At 38.2% G+C, this 25,796-nt stretch overlaps 1 protein-coding gene across 3 annotated transcripts in view; it reads right to left on the bottom strand.

Annotated features, from left to right (window-relative positions):
- The window catches only part of afap1 (actin filament associated protein 1), a 76,584-nt gene that overhangs the window by 18,163 nt on the left and 32,625 nt on the right, over positions 1 to 25,796 (bottom strand). For all 3 annotated transcript variants that reach the window (XM_073866917.1, XM_073866916.1, XM_073866918.1), the window contains exons 2-6: positions 22,757 to 22,885; positions 22,563 to 22,645; positions 9,419 to 9,527; positions 8,254 to 8,465; positions 7,769 to 7,942 (exon numbers count right to left, since the gene is read on the bottom strand). In XM_073866917.1, coding sequence (XP_073723018.1) covers positions 7,769 to 7,942; positions 8,254 to 8,465; positions 9,419 to 9,527; positions 22,563 to 22,645; positions 22,757 to 22,885 — 707 coding nt within the window. The remainder of the gene's footprint in view (positions 1 to 7,768; positions 7,943 to 8,253; positions 8,466 to 9,418; positions 9,528 to 22,562; positions 22,646 to 22,756; positions 22,886 to 25,796) is intronic.

Below are 25,796 nucleotides of genomic sequence, written 5' to 3'. Positions count from 1 at the left end.
AATGCAATCGATAAGGACTGATCAAAAGCCGTAGTACATGAAATAGTTGTGCATAATATCGGCTATGTGATTCAGAGTAGTTATTGGCCAGGTATTATTAATGTATATCAGCATTTTTGTCGCATCCCTAAATAACACACAAGTAAACACACAGTTTAAGGAAACAGTAGTTTTAGACTTGTGGCTATTCTGCATTACTGTAGGTCAGTCATTTTCAAACTTTTTAAAGAGAGACCCAAAAAAAAAACAAGATTATGTGACGCACCTCTCTCAGTGTTGGCGATAAGGATTGTTTCATATGTTTTTATTAATATAAATTTTTTTTACATTTATGCAGCTAAAGCAGGTAATTATTTTAAAGAAACACTATGTAGTTTTTTTTACCTTTAAATAATGTCTCTAAAATTATTTCAGTGATAGAACAACTTTTAACTGGACAAATTGTACTGTTTGTCATGGTTTACAAAGGATGGGACCCAAGTGCAAAGGTAAAGGTGAACTCAAAATGTTTTAATAACCAAAAGAGCCCACGAGGGGGCAAAAGACAAAACAATAACAATGACCAACTAGACTAAGACAAGAGCACAATATGACAAAACTACACATGATTAGACTTTCTTGACTTGACTATGACAACTATGTTTCACATAGCAACAAACCAGAACACACAAATGATACAAAACGATTCAGCACAGGACAAGACACACTGGGGCCTTAAATAAGGGAAACTAAACAAGATAACAAGGGAAGTTCAGGTGCGGGGAGTTAACTAATAATGAATATTTAACGAGGAGACAAGGGGCGGGGACAAAGACAAGACACGGCAGCACACTACCCAAACAAAAGGCCATGTGCTGTCACACAAAACATGGGTACCGCCACAATCCTGTCACATGACCATGAATTACTATGAATAACTATAATAGACTGGCAGGATCATGACACTGTTGCTGTAACCTGAGCAACCTCCTAGCTGCTACAAGCACACTCTGAAAGTGGTGGTGAAGGGTAGAGCACACAGCCCCGCCCCTCCCCCTGCCTGCAGAAGAGTGTCTGATACCAGGCACTGTTGCGCTTTTCAACCACATGGGGGAGCTGTAAGTCATTTTTACATGGAAACTACATAGTGTTGCTTTAATAACATTTTCCTTAAATCATCCAGTTTTTGAAACCACTGTGTAACAGCTGTCTATGTTAATCAAAAAACAAACAGTGTATCTGTATATTGAAGTTGTATTTATTTGTCAAATTTTAATTTTGCTTATCTTTTCTTATTATATCATTTGTTTACCCAAATTATGTAATTACTTTAAAACTTCTTAATAATTTAATATTAGACAAGCATTGGTTGAGAAAAAATTTTGATCGCAAAAATAAATCCTGGAGGGATTGACTACCCTACTGAAAAATCCAGCCAAAACCAGCACAAGCTGGTAGCTGGCTCTAGCTGGTTTAAGGTGGTTTACGCTGGTCCTGTGCTGGTGGGCCAGCTGGTATTCCAGCATGACCAGCTAAGTCCAGCTAGACCAGCTTAAAATGTGACCAAAACACAGCTAGACCAGCTTGCTACACCAGCAAAACCAGCTTCCTACACCAGCAAAACCAGCTAAAACCAGCTCACCAGCTTATGCTGGTCTTAGCTGGATTTTTCAGTAGGGTAATAACCTTTTCATTGCCATTAATTTGAAACTACTGAACCTAAAACATGAAAACTAGAGTACTGGAATAACCAATCACAAACTTTCTTTGCACTGAATCAAACAAATGCCCTCAAATTTTCCATCACCTCCACGTTCTGCCATGCACACATGCATTTTAAAGGATTGTCCACATCACATGCAGCTGGAAATGCAGAAGGCAGCTGAAGGCTGTTACATGCGTCATTGCTCTCGTGGCTGTCTATGTGCTGAGCAGTGGCTCTCGTTCTGAATGAGATATCCAGAGATCTCCAGACTGCACAGACTCCTAGCCGCCACATATGAGCATGACCTCATATGACCTGTGGGTTATGTCCCAGAAAACCAAAGCCAGGAGTGTACTGTCAACCAGACAGTTACAGTAGGCTGTCACAAACACACAGAGAAACTCCACACACACATCATTACTTCTCTATGCCAAAATGACCAAGATATAACCAAATTCGAGTTCCTCTGAGCATCAAAACTTGGAAAACGCTGGAGTTTGGCACCCAGTGAGGTTACATAATTGGGCTCACAGGAAAATTGCAGGCTGTGGCCTCATTCTTTGGCTTTGAGTGCAATGAAGTGGGTTTCTGGGATACGCTTAGTCAAAAAATCTTTAGTGAGAAGATCTTGAGCACTTTGTTAAGCTCTCATTAACACTGATTCTTTCAAATGATGCACTATTATGCACTAATGACGCAATAATAAGTATAGAATACAATCCCACAAAATGACTTGTCAAACAAACTGTTGATGTCGAGGAAAGGGAAAAACAATCAACACCTAATAACAAGCAAAAAGTGACTCTTGCTGACAGGAGAATCAGACAGCATTCACAAGCACACATATATGCTTATGTGTCATGCTTGCAGGTGAACAAAAACGCCATATCTTACCATTCTAGCCCATGGCAAAGAGAGTCAAATAACAAAAAGAAAGAAGGTGAAATGATCAGAAGCTATAGGGAGAGAAACTAAAATAAAAAAAAATTAGTAAAGACATTCAACTTCTGAGAGGAAACAACAGTATAGAGATAAATAATGAAAAACTTCAAACCACCATTTTCCATAAACATAATTAGCAAACAATCACGGGATAAAGCATCAACCTCTGGGCATCTCTATTGTTTCTAAGTTTTAATTGCCCACAATTTTACTTTCCTTGATACTGACTTCCTCATAAACTGTTTTTTTTCCAGGCATCCACTTTTAAATGCACAATGCAGGAAAAGTTACGTTTGAAGCCTTAACAGCAGAGCAAAAGCAAGCGAAGAGCAAAGAGAAACATATAAACACACTCCCTAACATTTTCAACTAAAAATATTGTAGGTCAAGAATTTTAGTGGATCACAGCATTTACTAGGTTATTTATCATCCAGAATCCAGTGGGAATGTGAGCCTTCGATTTCAAAACTAGTACAGGAAACAGCTTGGACATGTCAGTCCCTGTACACCCGGGATTTGTTGGGAACACAACGTGTGCGCGTGCGTGTGAATGAAACAGAATACAACAAAGCACTTCAGGCTAGGGTGGTTTCTGTTTATCCCAAGCCAATGTCAATTACTCCTGCATGTTTTTAGTACACACGAGACATAACAAAACAGCGCATAGCTCTGCCCTTTCCTAAACAGCAATTACGGCTGTTGTTGCTTTCCAGCATTTCCACTGTCTGAAATCCACATCCGTTCAGAGGTGTTGTGCAACTAGCTGTACGTGCCTTTCTGTCCACGGTTCGATAAATGGAAGACTCATGACCTCATGAAAACGTAACAGAATCAGAAAATTGGGACACTTATTTTGTATGCTGGTTGTCTTTATAATCCAAAAGTGGTGCAACTCTGTTGAGAAACAAAGCTTAAGGGACAGCAATGAGGTAACTGCTATTGCCATCAGATAGACATTGACTGCAGATGGTCTACAAAACCTTTGATGAAGTTTAATTTGCTTTATACCACGGGGCTGTTGAATAATTTATTCTGATTGGTTGAGGAATATTCCATGGCTGTGCAATATTTTTTGATATATGCACACCTGACCGGTCAAATGTCTTAAAGGTGCAGTGTGTAACTTTTAGGAGACTCTCTTGACAAAAATACAATATAATATAACTCTATATTCACTGGTGTATAAAGACCTTACATAATGATCTGTTATGTTTTTATTACCTTAGAATGAGCCGTTTTTATCTACATACACCGCGGGTCTCCATACATGGAAGTCGTCATTTTGTGCTGCCATGTTTGTTCAGTAGTCCTAAATGGCCAAACTGCTCTACGGGGGGGCGTTTTGTCACTACATTGTCTCAGACGACAACATTTTTGTCCTGTGGCCACTACTGTAGCTTCTCTATGTGTTTCGAAAGGAAGAGGTGTTGGTGAACTGAGCCATTGGTTGCAATATCAAAATATCACCACTAGACACGCTATAATCTACACATTGCACCTTTAAAGTGTGTGTTGCAGGTTAACCACCACTGTCGATTAATGGGTACATAAATCACTCAAGATATGTGTATAATTTTTAAAATGTCTCAAAAATGGTCTTAAAGACCACTTTTTTTACATTTTTGGTATTAACGTTTTTTTTAACGCAATACTGCGATGACGTCACGTTGGGGAGAAGTGGAGAAAGACTCAGCCAGAGCCATAGAGATAGATGAGACATTTATTGCTGTTTAATACTTACGTATATAATTTGGAAATCATATATACATCGTAGGAAATATATAATGTGTTATACTGCAAAGTTACCTTGCTACTTATTATTTATGATATATGTGGAGATAAATAAAACTTCGCAAATCTGCTGATTTGATCCATTCATGTCCTGACCACCAGGCTAGAGATTTTTAAACATCCTTAATACACACTTACTAGTCTATCAAATAATATCTCAAATATATTGTTTTGTGAAATAAAAGGATGCTTTGTTATATTGTTTATGCGATTATAACGAATCACACAATCATTTTATACGCAGCAGCAGTCAGCAGCTGCAGCACACTCGGATCCGACCGCATACATACTGTAATAAACAGGCGTTCGGCGGCTTTTTACATCACGACAGACTATGCCAATTGATGAGGAACCGCTCATTGATCACCGTAGTTTTATAAATCCTGTACATGTTTGGACCTGCCGAACAGGTTGAGCACTTTTAGATACTTTGTTGAGCAGAAAGGCTGCTCATTTTGACCAGCGGGCTGCGGGAACCGGCGCACATCACGCCGCCAGACGGTGTTGCTAATATAACTCGAAATGTATAACTATTATCAGGTCGGGCCACCGGGAAAGTCCCGACTCTCTCGATTGCCATTCCGCTACTGGCTGTAAGAAAGTGAGTGCGTTTGGGTCGCTGGTCCCTGCGAACAGACGTGACGTGCTTCACTCACCTTCCAGGATTAGAGACATGCTGCCAAAACCGTTTGTGCTGAAGATCGCATAAAGTTACACCCATTTCAGGCAGGATCATGGACCCCCTCAATCCAGCATGCACGAGTATGTTAATTGTTTGTTTACTTTCTACACGAAGATATGCTAACGTTATGCTATCTGGCTGTCTGCCTATCTCTCTATACTAGCCTATCCATCTGTCTGTCTATCTATCTGTCTGTCTATCTATCTATCTATCTATCTGTCTATCTGTCTATCTGTCTATCTATCTGTCTATCTATCTATCTATCTATCTATCTTATCTATCTATCTATCTATCTATGTATCTATCTATCTATCTATGTATGTATGTATGTATGTATTTATCTATTATCTGCGCTATCAGAACTGTACTTTACTCGTCTTTCTATAGTCATTCTCAATGCTCTCAAGGCGGCTTTGGTCAATTCTCTCCCCAGCGTGACGTCATACAGTGCGTTGTGAGGGAAAGGAGAATCATTGCAAATTGCTGTACTTTTTCATACTTTTTCGGGTTTTGTGATACCCAACAACATAAAATACAATGGATAACAGTTTAAATGTTTATTATCAACAAGCAAATTGCACAAATTCGTTGAAAAATTTTACCTGCAAAACGCCCTTTAAGATAACCATCAGAGCAATGTCTGTGGTAACCATGGTATAAGTTGAATAATTGACTCCGGTTCTTTGAATTACTTGAAAATAATGCACAACCGCGGTATAACGGGGCATTAGCACCTTGGGTGTGTATTATTTTTGAATAATTCAACTGCCCGTCGTCAATTATTCCTTACATAAACTTAAATACCCATCACCATGAGTGCTTAATGCTATGAACTTTTCTCTGTGTTTGTGAAAACCAAATGTGGAGGAAATAGCTATAAATAGACATGAAGCAAACTTTCAGAATAACAGGTTATCATTGAGTTCCATCTTCAGAGCCATTATAAGGCCCTGAAAGAAAAAAATACTTTGAACTTCAGACCAAGAAACACAGGATCACATGAGACACCCAAATGTAGGTTGAATGAACTGTAGTTGGACATCATATTTAGAAATATCTAAATATAGTGGTACCGAGAGCATTGCTACTCTTTAAATGTAACTTTTTGTTTGAGGTTTTTTGATTGGTCAATTAGTGACCAGACATTATTAATAATGTTAAATGTCGTTTTTTGTTTGAACTACAAAACACATGTTATGTCTATTCTAATGGATGCAGGGTCTGAAGGGGTTAAAATGTTTTTTAAAAAAAGGTTGCCACATCCTCACTCAATAGACCAACTTATTCTGTTCTGCTGATTATCACACTGCTTTTACAGTTTTTCTCAGTCGCTTTGGTACATTTCTCGAATCATACTCACAATTTGCAAAACAGTAAGTGCATTTCTCAAAACAATTTGTACAAATAGCAAAACACCATGGATAACCTGCAAAAGCCACTCTCTTGCTCAAAATCCTTAGTTCATCTCTCAAAATTAAATATCTGTGTCAATGAACATGTCAGTGCCATCAGAATGACAAGTCCTTGTTTCATTGTGTACGGATAAGACAGTCAAATTGTTTAGTCATGTTGTCATTATAACAGTTACTCTGTAGGGATGTTCTGATGTAAACTATGGCTAAAGTTTTGATGACAAGTATTGTAAATTGTAAGTTACACCTTAGTCTAAGTTATGTGGAAGTTTGATTGCAAGAGACTGGACAAAATTTACATTTATGCTTTTACTGTTTGTACTGTAATTGGTTGACAGACCATGTCATAGTGATACAGAAAGGAAAAGACAGCACTGCATAACATAAAATGTGAACATGGGACAATATCTTTAGGGAAAACTGTACATGCAGTGCTGTAGGAATTGCACTGAAGTTTTCCTATACCTCCTGACCCAGCAAGCATTTTTGGCTGCCAGTAAAAGTCTAATAGACGTCTAACCATGACCCAAGAATAGACGATATGTATACTTTTAGAACATGTAAAAGAAATAAAAGCAAACACACTGAACACTTGTTTGCTTTGCTAACATGATGGAATATCATACATCTTCAAGTTTTTTTGGCAAAAATGGCATGTAACCAAATTCAAGGTTATTTAGGGTAGAAGTGGGTTACTATTGGGTCTATAGTTAGCCATCATTTCAACGTCTCGGTTTTTGCTTGCTGGGGGACGTTTCTGTCTGTTAGAGAAAGTCAAGATTCACCTGGGAGCAATTTACCAATTCAGGACAAATTTAGAAAAAAAACGTCTAATGGAAATGTATGGAAATATGTTTGACCAAACCCTGTATTATGAGAGCTTGTTCAACCATTTTGCAAGTAAAGACTTATACTATCAACCAATGCCTAAATGTTGTATGGAGTGAGACTATTCAACAGAGACCCATTATAATACATTTTGATCACCATGACATAAGCAACTGATAATGTAGGAAAAAGCAGAGAATTGTACATAATCATTTGCATGGATGTACCAAAGCATTTGCAACTTGTTCAAAGAAATCAGAAACTGCTTTTTTGATGTGCACAAGTGACACAATGATGTGAGAATTGAACAAGCAGTTTTGAGAATTTCAATTCTGATCTGAGAATTGTACCAAAGCGACTGAGAAAAACTGTAAATGCATATAATAAAATGTTTATGTCTACCACTGCCTCAGCTCTGCTTACTTTAAGCCACTCTTCGGCCTGTTCTTTGCTCTGGACGGCCAGCACCAGCGCATCAGCGCCTTGATGGACAATCTTCAGTTCATGCTTCTTCTTCTTGCCATCTTTGGGAATGTGTGTGATACTGCATCCAGACAAAAGGAGCTCCATCTGTGGAGTCTGGTCTTTCGAGGACTTATAGCACTGAGAGAAAGAGAATAACACAAGGAAAGTTAAAGCAAAGCTTTGTAGTTTCAGCACTTACTTGGGCCACCAAACAAACTAGCAAAAAAACAACCATTTCCTGAACACTCTCAAAGCCAATAAGCTGGTTTGGAAACAATGCAATGCACAGATAGTACCACAGATAAGACCACTTTTATGGGAAATAAACCTAGTAAGATAGAAAAACTATTGTAACGTCTAAAAAAATACATTTAATTTTTGTTTACATGCCTTGAGAGCAACGATTTAAAAACTAAGCACTCTTTGTGTTTATATATTTGTGTGCTCACCAACAGTTTGTTGTCCTTTATGACACAGAGCAGTTTGGTCCACTGTCCAAAGCGTTTCTTTCGCAACAGGAAGGCACAGATTCGTGCATCCTTCACCAAGTGCATTGAGGCCTCCTCTGATGGCCACTGGTGACGCATCTTCTGTCCTTTACCATCCTCCTCTTCCTCATCATATGACTCGTATGAGCTGCTCATTGCATCCGAGTCATAATCTAAGATTAAAGTGTAAAAAAAATGCTTAAATGTTCTGCTTTTCATGGGCAACACATAGAGCTGTGCCATTATTATAGTTAAAAAACACCTTCCATGCCTTTACAGAAAATAAGACGCATCAGCATTTTTATCAGTAAGGGGACTTCTAAGTGGGCTATTGACACAAAATCACACAATGATCCCAAACACAATCACAGTCCCTGAATCCCTTAGACCAGTGGTTTCCAAAACTTTTTCAGAGTGCGGCCCCCCTTGTGTACGGTGCATTCCTTCGCGGCCCCCCAAAGAAAATTTGTGACAAAAAACTGTTATAAAACTCAACATTTTAATAAAAAAAAAAAAACATTAAATTATACAAAAAAGTAGTGCTTTTGGTTAGTAGCCAATTTTTTTAGGTTTAATTACACAGAATTCATGATAAACTAATGTATTTAATAAAATGTCATAAAACTAGGGCCCCCCTGGCACCATCTCGCGGCCCCCCAGTTTGAAAACCACTGCCCTAGACAATCTATGGTGAGAACTGAAGATCAAAGTTCATAAAAGAGGCCCAAGGAACCTTCAAGATTTAAAGACCATTTGTGTGGAAGAATGGGCCAGAATCACTCCTGAGCAATGCAGACGACTGGTCTCTCCATACAAGAGGCGTCTAAAAGCTGTAATCACCAATAATGGCTTTTCTACAAAGTATTGTGTTCAATATAAAGTGTGTTCAATACTTATTCCCTGTGTCATTTCACTTTATTTATTATGACTCAACTTGTATACTTAAATGTTCTGATTTCTTTAAATGAACTCAATATTGGGCTTGATGGCTACATCTGGTGGAAATTTTGTGTCAATAGCCCACTTAGAAATTCCCTTACTGAAAAAAATGCTTATGTGTCAAATACTTATTTCCCCCGCTGTATATATGTAACAGAATGTTAAAAATGTGTGTGTGTGTCCTTACTTGATGTGATGTACTCTGGGGCTTTCCCAGGGCCCAGAGGTACGGCTTCCTCATAATAACCTTCTGGAAGAGAGGAGCTAGGCAAGGGAGGAGGACCATTGTCTGGAGGCTTTAAGGGCAGAGGGAGAAAGAGGGAGAGAGAGAGAGAGAGAGAGAGAGAGAGAGAGAGAAAGAGAGAGAGAAAGTGGTCAACTTAAACAAATAAGTTCAACAGATTCTGTGAACGTTTGCAGTCAGAAAACTTCAAAGGCTAGCAATATCATAACAACTCTGCCATCATCCATTTTATCTGAACTATATCTTGGACCTCAGCTGTGGAGGTCTGGGAGAAATGTGGAAGAAAACAAAGCACATCACAGTAGGACCAACACAACCAAAAAGACCTACAGCATCAACAAAAGAAAATAGGAAAAAAAGAGTTTCAGAATAAAAAAAGGGTGAAAGAAAGAATCAAAGGGACTTAAAAACAAAGACAGACATTAACAAATCAAAAATAGTAAACTAGATGGATACTGAACCACAAATCCTGTTACTTATTCTTATCTGGAGACAGCCCATTAGTAAGTGTGGGCACTTTCCCTAATGCAAGTCACTTGCCAACCTTCTTCTTTCTATGTTTAAACAAAAACAACTGTAAATAAAGTAAAAAAAAAGTTTAACACTATCAATACTTGCAGTCATCATTCAGAAACTATAAGGCATAACTTTGCGCTCTTGTAGTGAGCTGCCTGTGTACTAGGGAGCATCATAAGACTGTGAGCTAGATAGCATAATTATGCTGCATACAAATGCCGGGTACACACCAAAAGATTAGATTAGATTAGATTAAACCGTTTTGCTCCTATAGTGTGTGGTGTGCCACAATGTGTCAAAGACCGCACACATGAACAGATTTTCAACCAGAGTCTCGACTGTGAACACAGGAAATCTTGCAAAATCTCGCGAGGCTTCAGAATAAGCATGGCGACGATATGCAGGAAGAAATTTCACTGATAGTGTTGGGAATGATTTTTACAGAAAATTCAAGGAAATAAAAGAAAAGGGGTTTGGGTGGAGACAGTGGGAACATGGTCTGTACAAGTTCACTTTGCATCAACATCACTTTGTGTTGCGCCATGACTGCTTCCATCTTCTGTCATCTCGCTTTCTGATTGGATATTGTTTCATTTCACGTGATAATCTCAAGAGCGTGCGCACGTTTGTCCTCGTGGTTCCCCCACACATCAGGATTTCTGATCGTATATATTTAACATGTTAAAATATTTACAATGCGCGACCGGGGCGGCTCCGACAGTCTTCCGATCAGGTTTGAACACTCTTAACACGCCTCACACCAAGAGATAAAATAATCTGTAGAACAATCAAGATAATCAGGACATAGATTGTCGGAAGGGGGGAAATCGGCCCAAAATAAGCCCGATTATCTTTTGTTGTGGACCCAGCATAAGATGTCAACAACATGCATATTCTTTGTGCATGAAGCAATTGAGGAGCTCGGATGCAAAAGCCGCTACATGTCAGCTATGTCAAAAATGAGATAATGATATTAACCGGAGGCTCTTGGCATGTATTATACATTTATTAAATACTTATACTAAATTTGCTTAATTTTGGTCTCAGGCCATTCAGAAATACTGGTCTGTTGGAAAATCCATTAAGAGTGATACAAATGCTAGTTTACAAGAAAACAATTCAGATGTACTTTTTTGAGGATTTTGCATCTGAGCTCTTCAATTTCATAATGCACCGAGAATGATGAGAAATCCATCTAGTATGTTAGATCTCTCCATTCAAGAAAAACAGCTTAATGGCCACATTAAATCTAAATGGACCTTTTAAACTTTGTTAGTAACAATTGCTAGTTTTCTAGTTTTAAATTCTGTTTTAAACGGAAATACGTCACATTACCGAAGTTGGTTCAGTATACTTACAGTTCAAGCTGACTTTAATGCCATTAAAATGGACAACTTAATTTTAGTGTGCTATGCATTTGTGTATTGTATGCTTGGGTTCACAACAAACTAATCCAAAAATATTAAAATCAATTGTGAGTTGAGACTCTTGCATACTTTACACAATTTGGATTACGCACAGAGTTTCTGTCTATGTACCACTTTTCAATAAATGATGCATTATTCCATTTCAAATTAGGTTTCTGCTCCTTTAAGGCTGCTTTCTATGTAGACAGCCCTCTATGTCTAGGAACAGAACTTGCATGTGAGCCTTTAATTTAATTGTCTGTGCCCTTATGTGACTTTATCCATACACACACAAACACACCTGCTCTTAGTTAAACTCCTGGTGTCTATAGTCAATGAGCACGCTATAGATGCTTGTTATAGTGTTTGGAGCTGTTTAAAAAGAGAGAGAAAATAAAGATTGTGTGTATATGTGCACGTGTGTTACAGTGTGGCTAAGACCGTGCGATTTGGGCCTTGGCTGGGCCTCATTGGCAACACATGTGACAGCATGGAGTTGTCATGACAACATGGGCCCTCCAGAGCCTCCATTATTTCACAGGCTGCATGCAAACAATTATGGCTGATGACAAACTCATATAAACAGTTTTTTTTTCAACCCATGGAAAGTGTGTCTTTATTGCTTTCTCTTTCATTTTTGTTCACAGAAAGTCATGTTATTTTCCAGTGTATTTCAGGTGGGGGAAATCACAAGTAAGGAGACCAAAGCAGTTTATGGAGACCAGCGATCACAGTTGCCACCAGGTTTTTAGGATGGCAACCTTCATGTGATACAATGAACTATTTGTACATAGTACACAGCACATAGTACCAACAAAAGCAGCAGGAAAGCTGCTAATGGCAAAAGAGTGAACCGCCAGGCAGTATCTGCATATGTAAAATATTTTTAAAGAGCACCTGTTGTCCGATTCACGTTTTTTTTCCCCTTGATGCGTAAATGTGTATGAGTACAAGTTAACGATATGCAAAAGTTACAAACCCCAAAGTAAACAATGACGCGAGTTATAGTCCCAAATGTAAATCTCTTTTCTTGGACTACAACAAACACAAAAATTGTAGGCAACAGTTTACTTCCTGGGATTGGTGATTTAGAGAAGACCGACATTATCATCATTCCTCCCGCTTGGACTGAAAGCCTGTACGTTAACTCCTGATAGCATTGCATTGTGATTGTATCTTTCAAACATGGTAAGGAGCATCACATTTCCGGCTGATGTCAGAGGTATTCAAGCCAATCACACCGTACTGATTAGCTGGCCAATCAGGGACACAGAGCTTTTCAAATCGATGAGCTTTATACAAAATCAGACCGTTTGAGGAAAGCAGAGATATCTGGAGCTACAAAAATGTACGGTATGTGCAACATAATGTGTTTTTATAAACCACACGAATACATTGTATTATACCAAATACACAAAATAACGTTGTTTTTAGCAGTGAAATGGGTGCACTTTAACAATAATGTATGAAACTCCCTAAACAGGCATTAACAAGAATGTAAATTAATAAATTTACCCTTACGCTTTACCAAATCTCTATGACTTTTATTTTCTATCATGGTTGTAACATCTCATGTGTTATGACTTTTAAAAGGAGTTTTTTCAGTATTTTCATTTTTGGGTTACCATCTCAATGAAATGCTTTTGTAGAAACAATTGTTATTTTTCTTCAAATCAAAGCTTGTTATGTAGTAGCTCATCTTTGTTTAAGACTCTTTATCTCTTAAGAAATGTGAAGCAGTGTTGCTTCTCTAGTATAATAGTAGTAAAAACACAATTTGAACAGTTTTATGCTGTCTTAAGTAGATAATTCATATAATAATATATCAAAATTGAATAAAAACTCAATCTTTCGAGTTGGATGGACTTTAGTCCATGGGTGGTTTAACTCAGAAATAAGTAATACAGTAAGTTGCCTAATTATTTTAAGTAAGCTCAACTGATTTTTGTAGTAAGTAAAACCAAAAGTTGAAAAAAAAAATGTCCTGAAACTGGCCTGACTAAACTTTCCTCAACCTCCAATGTTTCACCGTGTATTTTGTCCTTATCAAGAAATAACTCAAACTCTGATGCTTTTAAATGCAAAACCAACAACTGATGCGCTCTCTCTACACTCTCCCTGCCAAATATTTCCACCTGTAAAAAAAACAAAACCCCTCATTCCCTATATTTCCCTCTATATTTAAAACTCATGCTGTGAAATCGCACCAAGATCTTTGCTCATTTCTCCAGAGATTCTGGGACACACTTGCACTGGAAACATATGGAAAGTGGCACGGTTGGAAAAGGATGTACACTGTGCACAATCGAAAATGTAACCTAGTATGCCAAAAGTCTGAAAGCCAAACAATGCTTAAAATTCACCAATCCGGCCCGTTTATCTAATATGTGTGGTGCAGACTGTTGCCCAGAAAGGGATTTTTCAGCATAGCCTAAATTTGTTATTTTCTTTCCAAAGTATTACTAACAAAACATAAACATTAATTCAATTGGGTGCTGGGCTGAACATTGTGTTTAGTCTGTTTTCTGTTGTTTTATTCAAAGCTAGTTACAGTAGTAACTGTATGTTTTTGACAGAAGACTCATTGTATTGTAATATACTATGAAATATAAACTATGCTACATGCATATCTTGAAGAGATTCCTACATATAAAGAGTATTTTTTTAATTTCCTCCAAAACAGAAGCGTTATTTATTAGTTCCGTCCTAGCATCAATAATTTCCTATTAAACCATGTTAAACAAAGAAGAAGGCTGTGTTACTGCTTGTTATGGTTTGGGTTCATCAGGGCATCTGAGCCCGTAGGGAGAACAAAACTGCATTTATAAAATGAATCCAAAAACAATCCAAACCAGAACAGCTCCAGCGTTTTTAGGCACGGTTCCACCTCTGATCTGAGCTGAAGAAGGTATACCTATTCATGAGGCATTAACTCTATCAACATGTTCAACATGGGTAAAATACGCGTGGGTGGTTTTAAACAAAACACATACAAGAGAAAATAGGGTCTGTGAATGTCAACCTTTTTTCACACACTCTCTCAGACCATTTCACCTCACAATATACTGCAAATGCTTGTATATTGTGATTGTGCAGTCTGTAATAAAGTGAGTGTTAACAGATGCACATACGTCTGGGTTTATTGTATTGAGACACTTATTTATGCGATTCCTCGATTCCTTCAATCATTCAATCTCCACATTTCCTCTTTTGGCTACATTGATTGCACTGTTTCATGCACTCACTTGAACACTATTCATGCACAACAACTCGAATTCCCCTCATACTTACGTATAGTGAGAATATCCTCCAACACATATGACAGTATCATTAGTTAAATACCTCAAATACGACCCATAAGAGTGTTTACTAAATTATAGTGGATCTATTAGTAACAGGAGATGCCACAGAAACCTTTCCATTAATGCACTGTGGAATTTAATCTGCTTTATGATTGGAAATTCCCTGTAGCTCAACTGCTAGAGCATCGGAATAACATTGCAAAGATCATAAGATTGATCCTAACACATACTAATTAAATGCATGCATTGAATGCACTGTGACTCACACATCCAAACTGTCTGCCAAATATATAAACCCAAATATTTATTGGTTAAAATTAAATGTTGAGAAATTGCAGTTAAGGGATCATCTAAAAAGTTCATACATTATGTTAAAACAAACAAGCATTTTTGATTGGTAGCGAAACGTCAAACCTCATTTCATTAGACAACAATATTGTTTTTTAGGCTACCTTGAGGGGCGCTTAATTTTAAAACGTAAATAATAAGCTGTTTGCACAAACAACCTAAGGCAGGGTTCTCCAAATCCTATCCTGGAGGGCTGGAGTACTGCAGAGTTTAGCTCCAACCCTGATCAAGCACACCTGAGCAAGCTAATCAAGGTCTTCATGATCACTAGAAAATCACAGGTGGGTAAGTTTGATTAGGGTTGGACATAAACTCTGTAGTGCTCCGGCCCTCCAGGGTAAGATTTGGGGAACCCTGACCTATGGGGTTGTTTTTTTCTGGAGAATCACAGGCTCACGATAGACCAGTGGTGGCCGGTGACTTCTTTTTCGAGGGAGCTCGATGTGAAGTTCTTCATAACATGTATGTAGACCATCATGTGTGTGGTTCGTAATTTCAAAATATGTGTTCTGTGCGTCGAGTGATCCTATGTGCATCACATGTCTTGTCAAAATAAGTGCCTGCTGCAGACGTGTCTAAAGGGTTTATGATAAAAGAGACGCTCTCGTTTGCCAGATACTCGCATAATCTCATGCGTAATTAGACCTAATTTTAAAGGAGTGTCTTGCGTGTATTTTGTGAACGTGAGCATCTCTTTTATCATAAACGGTTTTGACGCGTGTGCAGCAGGCACTTATTTTGTCAAAACATGTGATGCACATGGTTCACATGATGCAACAAACACATATTCTAACCTTACAAAAAGCTTTAAGAAACTTTCTTGGGCACTTTACATTATATATGAACTGGGTTTACAAATGAAGACATCTCAAATGGTTCTAAATACTGTCAGATTTATTTTACATCTAGGGATTAATTTGTCCCAAACCATTGAAAATTGTGTACACACACTGGTTGGTTGGTTGTTTGGATGGTTTTTGTCGAGTAACAAATGGTTTTCCATGTGTTTTTAACAATGCTTTCTTTCCTGACTAGTACTTTGCAGACATTTTCCAGCAGTTCCACAAAAAAAACAGCTGAACAACTGACAGCTCATTTTCCTGAATCACAGTCTATATAAACTGTCACTTACTATAACCTATAAAAGATGTTCACATAAGCAAATGTATTGCTGTCTCCATGGCAACAAAGAAAATGCATTGTTCTGCATGGATCATAATTCATTTTCCTCCTTTTGTCCATGACACAATAAGAGATTAGGTCACTGCATTCCAGACTGCGGTTAACCCTCTTTAAAAGGGAGGGGGTGGGGGTACAGTTGAGCCCTTTTGCTTTAGCACAACTTGATCTTAGGAAATTAATCACCACTATGGGCCTAGACTAGAGAATGAAAATATTGATCCAAAAATCCTCTTACTTTGCTAGCCTCATGTCATAAAGAGTAACTTGTCCCTTAATCTTAATTCAAGTATATCAGATTAAAGAATAAGGCACATAAATGAAGCTGAAACAAGATTTAAAGGCTATTTACTGTAAGATGGCAGTGTTTAAAACAGGAAAAGTTCCTCAGTTCCGTTCAAACAGACTCCACTCTCAGTTAAGTTTTACAGAGAGCAGACAGACAATGCATTTGTGTATGTGTTCATTAATTTGATCTTGTGTGTTTGTGTGTTAGGGTGCAGATTTGGAGGCTGATGGGGAGGAGCAGAGGCCAACATCAACACAGATGGAAGTCATCACGGTCCCACTGGAGTCTGCTATGGCTTCCACATATTCTCTTACACACACTCCCTCTTTCTCTTCAGCTTCGAATGTAAGTCACTGACTGGGACAAACCAGGAACATGTTCCCCTCCAACTGTTTATTGATACATGATAGTATTATCCTTACTGTGCATGTTAAGTACACTAAAAACAAAAAAAGCTCACAGAACCCCACAAAACACGTTTGAAGGCTTATCCAAACAAACTATAAAATATAGCATTACATTCATTCACTGGGTGGCTGCCATAAACTAAGTTACTTACAGCGCATTATAAGTATATTTTAGCAATATGTTTATTCTCTGGGAATCAAAATTACAACCTTTCAGTAGCAAGCACTTTGCTTTGCTAATGGCACCAAATAAACACACAAATAAAAATAGTATGATTCTATTATATATTTTAAATTGTAAAATGCATTGTACATTTTTAACATTTACATTTATGCATTTGGTAGACGTTTTTATTAAAAATGACTAAATGTTATTAGTATGTGTGTTCCCTGTAAAGCAAACCCTCAACTTTTTACGGTGATAACACAGTGCTCTACCAGTAGGTAAGTTTACATGCAATGGCTCAATCGTACTGAAAAGCCTTCATGTAAACACCTTAATCAATACGATTGAGGACAATCGGATGCAAATTTGGATCGTATTGTAGGGGGAAGTGTACTCTGATCTGTGGTCCGATCAGCAGAAGAAAAGTATGCATGTAAATGCGTGAATCGTACTATTTTCTCAACACATGCCCATTTGTGCTGAAGTTCACGTCTTATAATTACCTCTTATATCACATGATTCTTTTCACAAAACACGCAATAGCAAGGCAATGGCATCACACATTATTAAGGCAATGTTAATGGGGTGACGCGCTGTACACACAATGTACATTCTGCAGCGCTTATGTGTCCATTTCAAATATTAGGCTACTTAAAGCAATAAAATAGCGTTGTGCTTTTTGAAAAGTGTTTTCATTACCTATATCTGAAAACTTTTTAAGAACAACTTTCTCCAACTCAGTTTTGACTTTTATCCAGAGATAAAGCGTGAACTCTACAAGAGATGCTGTTCGCAGCTTAGCGTTGCCAAGTCCTCTGCTTTTTTTCGAGTTTAGATTTGGGCTATTGTTTAAACAGTTTCCACCAGTTGTTTTTTTCTGTGGGTTAAAGATGAAATTTATTGACATTGGGGCCGTGGACAGTCATTGGGATGCTTTTGGACTAGTTTTGAATGCCATGATTTTGATAAGCAAATCTGGCAACCCGGGCTGTGCGCTTGCGCAGACGTTCGGTTCGGATTCTATAGACGGTTTCATCAGACGCACGTGCAGTCATGAAATTGCGCATCTGGTCAGAACTTTACTTCCGGTTTCTGTTTGTTTATTGGTCTGACTAGTTGCCAAACTGAACTCTTAAATAAATACCTCGTCGAAAATAACAAATGTTTTGGTTTCCTAGGTAATCTATGTACTGTTTATTTTGCTTGTTATATAAATAAACAACTTTAAAAGGACTCTGTTGTTATTTATTCTTAGTGGAGTTTACGCGATGACCATGAAAGCCGCTTGTTTATGTTGTAACTGCTGAAACCGTCAATAGAATGTACATGTAAACGAACATTTCAATTAGATTGCAATGTTTAGGGTGCATGTAAACTGTATTGTCGTAACCGCCAATCGTATTAAATTCAGTCGGATTGACAAAATTTTGTGCGTGTAAACATAGCCAGTGTGTCTTTTCACTTACTGTTTACTCAATTCTTCTGATTCATGCCTAATATGTAAGCTGTTAAAGCAACACTATGTAGTTTCCATGTAAAAATGACTTACAGCTCCCCCATGTGGTTGAAAAGCGCAACAGTGCCTGGTATCAGACACTCTTCTGCAGGCAGGGGGAGGGGCGGGGCTGTGTTTCCTACCCTCCACCGCCACTTTCAGAGTGTGCTTGTAGCAGCTAGGAGGCTGCTCAGGTTGCAGCAACCGTACAATTTGTCCAGTTAAAAGTTGTTTTATCACTGAAATAATTTTAAAAACATTATTTAAAGGTAAAAAAACTACATAGTGTTGCTTTAAAAGACTTTTTAAAATATGAAATTAAATAATTCTGGACATACTAATCCATTGTTCACATTCTTAACAGAGAGCAAACTGCGTGCATGTGTGTTTATATGGTCAGCACTTATTAAAGTCTCTGTAAAGTCAATCTTGAAAATAGTTTCTAATCACATTATAAATAGATTTTTAGATGACGCACTTGAGCCAACGTGCATGGCGCGCCACAACACAAACACGAGCATCCATTCAGTTTGTAGCAGTCATAGATATGTATAAAGGCTAGATGTGTTACGGTGGAGTCTCTAACGTCATCACCTGGTGGCCATCTTACCACAGGCAGCTCGCTCACTCGTAGAATTGAGTTTTAATGGTGCAGGTACTTTGAAATGACCATAACTTGCTCAATTTTCAAACGGTTTGGTTTCTTACAAACATTATTAACGTGGCTATAAATCTGGAATCTTTAACATGTTTCAAGGAATTATTTTTTTTGTATAAGTATGCAGTGTCATTAGTACATCTTTGATGTTTATAAAAAACAAAACCGTTTGAAAATCAGTAGAAAATTAAGCAAGTGGTCATTTAAAAGTACCTGCACCATTAAAACTCAGTGCTGCGTGTGAGCGAGCTGCCTGTGGTAAGATGGCCGCCAAATGCGGACGTCCACTCAATTGGCCAGCAGCGCGGGCGAGACATCTAGCCTTTATACATATCTATGGTAGCAGTATTTGAAAATTGAAAGAGACAGCAGCTTTTCTGGGAGTGGGCGTGGTTTCAGCATCAACCGCGGACACGCCCCCACCGCTTGAGAGCAAAAATGCTGCCTATTTTTTATAATTTTTTTATACTTGGTGTTTTTTCCATCATTCAAATTTGGTTGGGTGGTTAATAACACATTTTTCTGTGGCGTGACAAACTCATTTAATAAATTTAATATCTGACTTTACATGGACTTTACCTTAATATTTCTTCTCCTAGTTATAGAAGTACTGTAAGTTAGCTCTTAACAAGCTGTGCATCTAAAGCAAGACAGAAATTCCTCCCCTGGGTTCATTGTAGTACATGTACAAGATGCTTTACAGTTGTTTTACTGCCAAACGTTCAGAAAAACCAAAGCCGCAAAGTTCAATTCAACACAAACACACGCATCCACAGAAACTCTCCAGACATGATTCTTGCCCTTTTGTACTGTGGCGTCTGTTGTCCTGTCCATGGCCCTGTGTCACCACCCACAAGCCTGGCTTGCCTCCTTATTCTCATCTTCAATCCCTCTGGTTCTCTCACTCTGTGGTTTTGACCACTCCACTCGTAGGGGCCATAGAAGGATATAGTCAAATACACACACACTTTAAATGTGCAGGAATTGGTCTGGCAGAAATATGACAGGGAGTTTATAAACCTGGCTCACCGATGTAATACTAAATCACATAGCTACAGAGAGAGAAAGAAAGAGATATGGAGAAGAGGGTGTGGTTGATGGAGAGCAGGAGTTTGAGAAACTAAACAGCGTAATGGAAAATTTAAAAAGATGGTCGAATTTTGTGCTCTAGGTCTTATACTGGAAAAAAATTATGTTTATATCCGTCCTTCCCTTACTGATCTCTACATTTTATCCCAGCCCCCCACCCACACCTCACCTTCCTGGAAATAGAAACAGCCACCCCCTCATACACACGCACTGGGGTTATGCACGGATGACTGAGGTACGAAGGATGTTTCTAATTATCCTTTGTGCTGTAAAGTGCTGAGTGTGTTATGAAGAGTGTGTGTAGGGTGGACTGTAAAACAAGGTGTTGTGTGTGTTGTGTGTGTCTGTGTGTTTGAGAGAGTGGCCAACCACGATTCATGAGCACCTGCTGTTTATCACAAACATCTGCCGTTGCCTTAAACCAAAGATGATTGTTACTTTAATTCACACACATGTGTACACACACACAAAGTAATCTGTTTCATGTGTGACAGATGAGACCACAGCAGGGTCGTGTGTCGACAACTAGTACGAGGTCACGTGACGGAGAGCAAACTCGTGTGAACATTTCCTGCTGCTGTTTTACAGAGGTTGTAAAAAAGACACACTGAATACGTCACAAAAACAGGCCATCGAACCAGCATCCATTGCTGGCTACATTTCAAACAATATCCCTACCTAATTTATTACAACACTGTTTTTGTTTCGGGATTAAAAGGAATTTCTTAAACAATCTGTGAACAACCCTGAACTAACTGTTAAATAACACAAGCTGCTTTTTTGACAGTTAAGCTGTGTGCACACCGCCGTAACTTTAAATTCAAGGAACTTTCAAGGACTTTTCAGGTCCAATACCCTCAAATTCAAGGACTAAATGTGGGGACACATTTCAAGTGAGAGCAGGGTTACATTGTGTTACCTTTAAAAATACATTGTTACAGTTCCCTTTCGAGGGAACTCGCGTTGCGTCACTGCGGTGAAACTTTGGGGACGCCTCCAGGGGTAAGTGCGTCTGAATGTGTATATCAAATTCAACCAATGATGAGGCTTAACGACAAAGACAGGGTGACGCGGGAGCCAGGAAGTATATCGCTATCTGAAATATTGCCAAAAATGTAGATGTTTATGGTTAGGGTCAGAGGCCATCGGCGAACGTCTGTCCGGATGTGCGCAAGACGGACCGCATCATCTTGCGCGGACACGCGCACGTCTCCGTTCAGCTTCCAAACACGCATACAAATGATTTCTCATACAAATGATTACTTTATCAGACCGTCAGGGCAGCAATCATTTGTGTCATTTACAGGACATTCACAAATTAAACATTCGGACGGGATTAGTTTTACAGGGGTAGATGGCGTAATGTAATTTTACCACAGGACGTCTGTTATATTAATGGTCAATTCGGACGGGATTAGAAATCTCAGTAAAACATTAAGAAGTGGGAGGGGTAACTCGATTGCGCACCTTCCGTCTTCACGTGCACATTACCTTGCTTTCTGATATCAGATGTGCAAACAACATGACACAGACGAGGAAAACGCGAAACACTGTAGCCGTTTCTCAATATGCGTTCTTGTCTGTACTTGCGTTCTTGTGGACTTGTGAAACGTCTTCAGTCGCGGCCCAAGTACTGTTCCAATTCAAAGTTCGCATACAGAAAATGTAAGCATTTAAAGCGAACAGTTTAGCACATGTGCTTAAAAAGTCTAGAATTTTTATGATATTATCCTACACTACCACAGGGAATAATATGGATTTTTTTCCAGAAAACTTCTTGCATTAAATAGATTCAAGCACTTTCAATGACCTGTATCTATGTATGTCTATTTTCAAAAACTTCCCAGGGCCTTAACCCCCCCCCCCCCCAGATTCACAAACTTTCAAGGATTTCAATGACCCGTATGAACCCTGTATGAAAGACTTGCACAACTGAGCTGGTCATAATAACATTAAATGGATAGTATTGATAAACACGAAAGAAGTATTATTTTTCCTACTTTAGAAGTGAATGGGGCTCATGATCGGTTTGGTTACAACCATTCCTCAAAATATCTACTCATTTTTGGGTGAACTATCCCTTTAACTGAATTCATGACTAGCTTGAATTTGGACAGAACTGTCTGTTTGGTAAAGATAAAAGAAGATACCCATTTGGCAAATCTGTTCAGTGCCGCTAGTAGCACAAAAATCCCACACTGCACCTTTAAGATGACAAGAGGCACGTCTTACCATCCAGGGGTGAGGAATCTCTGGCAGGGGCATCTGAGGAGGGGCCGGGAGAGAGGTGTGTATCTCTGTCTTACATAAGGGCTCTGAGATAGAAAAACACACTCACGTTGTTAAAAAATCAACATTTATGCTGCTATTAAAAAGATTTGAGATGAAGAGAAAGGCGTGTTATGACGAGTCAGGCATGTGCTTACCTTTAGTGGCCAGAACTCTGTGCAGGATGTTTAAAATCTGCTGTTTCTTTTCCCTTACACCAGCTGTTAAATATTCTCTGTCCAACAGTTCCAGAAAGACCCGCAACTCTGCCAACAACTCCTCCATCGCTGTTAAAACAACAGAATGAGATATTCAATAAACAAGACATTTTTATACAGTCCCAATCTAAGGTGACACACCTACAGAATCACCACAGTCCATTTATTAACTGTCTGATGCATGTGATGGTAAAAATGTGATAGCAAAACGTGATTGGGTTTGAATAGACGCAGTCCAGTTTGTGTTTAAAAAGCAACTGGGTTGGCCATTGATATATTTACTAACATATTTGATCCTGGACCACAAAACCAAGTAAGTAGCAGATAAAAAGATAAAAACAGGGCCGGCGTCAAGGGGGGGGGGCATTCGCAGGCCGTGCCCCCCCAAACAGGTTGTTGTGCCCCCCTACACAGTTTTTTAATTAATTTAATATATCAAGAATAATTAAAATAAATTAAACATTGAATGTTTCATGACTTTAAATGTAATCAAATGAGGAAAATATAGTTGATATGTTTTTTTTTATTAAAATAGACCAGTTTCTCTGATTGGTTGTATTGCGGAGTCTCATGCGTCTTTACGTCTTTAGCATATTAATGGGACTTGATACTAGCAACGTGTTTTTTCGCGGCATTTTATGGATCGTGTAAAATACTGATATTAGAACATTTAGAACGAACCAGCACCGCCTGTTCCATCTGACTTCATGCAAACACCGGTTGGCTCAAACTCGGAGATTCGAGGTTGAGGCGGAATTTTCAAATCTACAGGACACTGTTTTAAGAAAGTTTAATGTTCGCACACGCCGCCTTGAGCGTTTTTTAAAGGTAAGTTAGTGTTGTTTTAATTTACGTAAGCCTAAATGTGAAGTGTGGCTATAGACCGTTAACAGCATTGCGACTTGATTATGGTAATACTGAGTAGTTTGTGATCTTCAGCACTTTATACGGAAATGAGCTGACAGTCTGTACCAGTTGTATGAGTGTGTGCTTGCACTGTATTTGTTGTTTTAATGCCTTGTTTTTGCAAGTTATTGTTGCTAATTGCGTGCCCCCCATTGTAAGACGCGTGCCCCCCTCTTAGCTATGGTCTGGCGCCGGCTCTGGATAAAAATATATTTCATGGGTCAAAAATGATCAATTAGGATATTAAGAATTAATCATTAGGATATTAAGTGAAGATGTTCCATGAAGAAATTTAGTTAATTTCCTACTGTATATATATATATATATAACATTGTATTTAATATTAGTAATATGTTAATTAATATGTAGTATTAATATGTTGCTAAGAATTTTATTTGGCCAACTTTACAGGAGTTTTTTTCAATATTTAGATTTTTTTGCAGCATCAAATTACAAATATTGTCCTATCCTAACAAACTATACATCAATAGAAAACTTATTTATTCAGCTTTTAGAATATATGACTTATGACTGGTTTTGTGGTCCATTTGTGATGTTAGTGTCATATATAAAAAATTATTTATTGGATTTTTTTAAGGAAGAAAGCAAAGTAGATATTAATAAGCAGAACTTGCTTCAGGGAATAATGAATGAATAATCCATTTTTTGCTAATTTTAGTGTTTTCTGCAGAATATGTGGGGTCATAACTCTATGCCGGTGAATTACTGTGATATCTATAGTAAATTTAACCCATCCCACAAATGTTAAATATAAATGATTGGTAATTGTTCATATCCTGTAATATTTTACTTTGTAAGTGGGCGGTTCTTCCTCACAATAAGCTTGATGGATCAGAATTTATGTGAATAGACTATATACGTCACTCACGAAAGTTGTGTTTTGTTTTGACATTCCACAGTAAGGCTGTGTGCATTGCTCTGCCCAGAAATGTTGGCTTGCATGTGGCAAAAATATTGAATTATGGGTATCTGTTGGCCCAGCACCTGAGGAATATCAAAGGCCATCAAATGTGAATTGCAGCCATGGAAAATCAGAGGTCTATAAACTGCATTACAATGGGCTCAGGCCCATACAAACACATAGTAAGGGTTTACATAAGAGGGTGAAGGAGGGAGGATGTTTCATGATCCAGGACAAAGAATTGAACTTGATTACGGTGCAATTCAAAATAAACTGAGTGTGTCACTTCTGTATGACTGCTGGTCATCATGAGTGCTGTTCTGACATCTGGTTGGTTATAGTTTAGATAAGGTGTGACCTTGTAATGTTTGTTCATCCCACAAGCATGGGCATTTTATTAAAAAAAGAATAATAAAATGCACCACGCACCATAATGGTTACCATCTTTCAAATATGAAATTTTGCAAAGTCTGAAACATTCTTGGAAAATATGAAGAAATACAAGACATCACTTAAAGGGATAGTAAAATTTTGTCATCATTTACTCACCCTCATGTTGTTACAATTTAATTAATTTAATTGAATATAAACTGTCAGAAGCCCCATAGACATCCATAGAGAAAACAGAATGCAATGGAAGTCAATGGGGCTTCAAACATACCTCACAATATCTTCCTTTGTGTTCATCAGAACAAAGACGTTTATACAGGTTTGTAACATCATGAGAGTGATGATCAACTATCCCTTTGAGAAAGTACATAAACTGTGACTTTCTTTTACCAGTCAGGGCTCCAGACTGCCACCAAACGGTCGCATTTTGCCACCAAAATTTGAGAGTGTGCCACTGAATTTTACATCCAGTCGCACATGTGTGACCAGTAAATTTGACCTTTTTTTGTGATGTGACACTATATTTAAAGGCGGAGTCCATGATGTTTGAAAGCCAATGTTGATATTTGAAATTACCTAAACAAACACGCCCCTACCCCAATAGAATCTGGAAAAACAGAACATTATACTTTCTGCATCTATCATCAAAGTCTTCATTAGTAATACAATGTATTACTTAATAGAAATGTGAATATTTGGTTAGCATGTTGATTTACGGTATGTGCCCCTAAATTTTCTGGTTGCGCCCCTAAAATTTTCAGT

This window comes from Misgurnus anguillicaudatus, chromosome 4 (genome assembly GCF_027580225.2).
Source record: "Misgurnus anguillicaudatus chromosome 4, ASM2758022v2, whole genome shotgun sequence".
In the NCBI taxonomy this organism is placed as follows: Eukaryota; Metazoa; Chordata; class Actinopteri; order Cypriniformes; family Cobitidae; genus Misgurnus; species Misgurnus anguillicaudatus.
The sequence above is the reverse complement of the archived record's forward strand: the minus strand, read 5'-3'. Positions and strand labels throughout refer to the sequence as shown.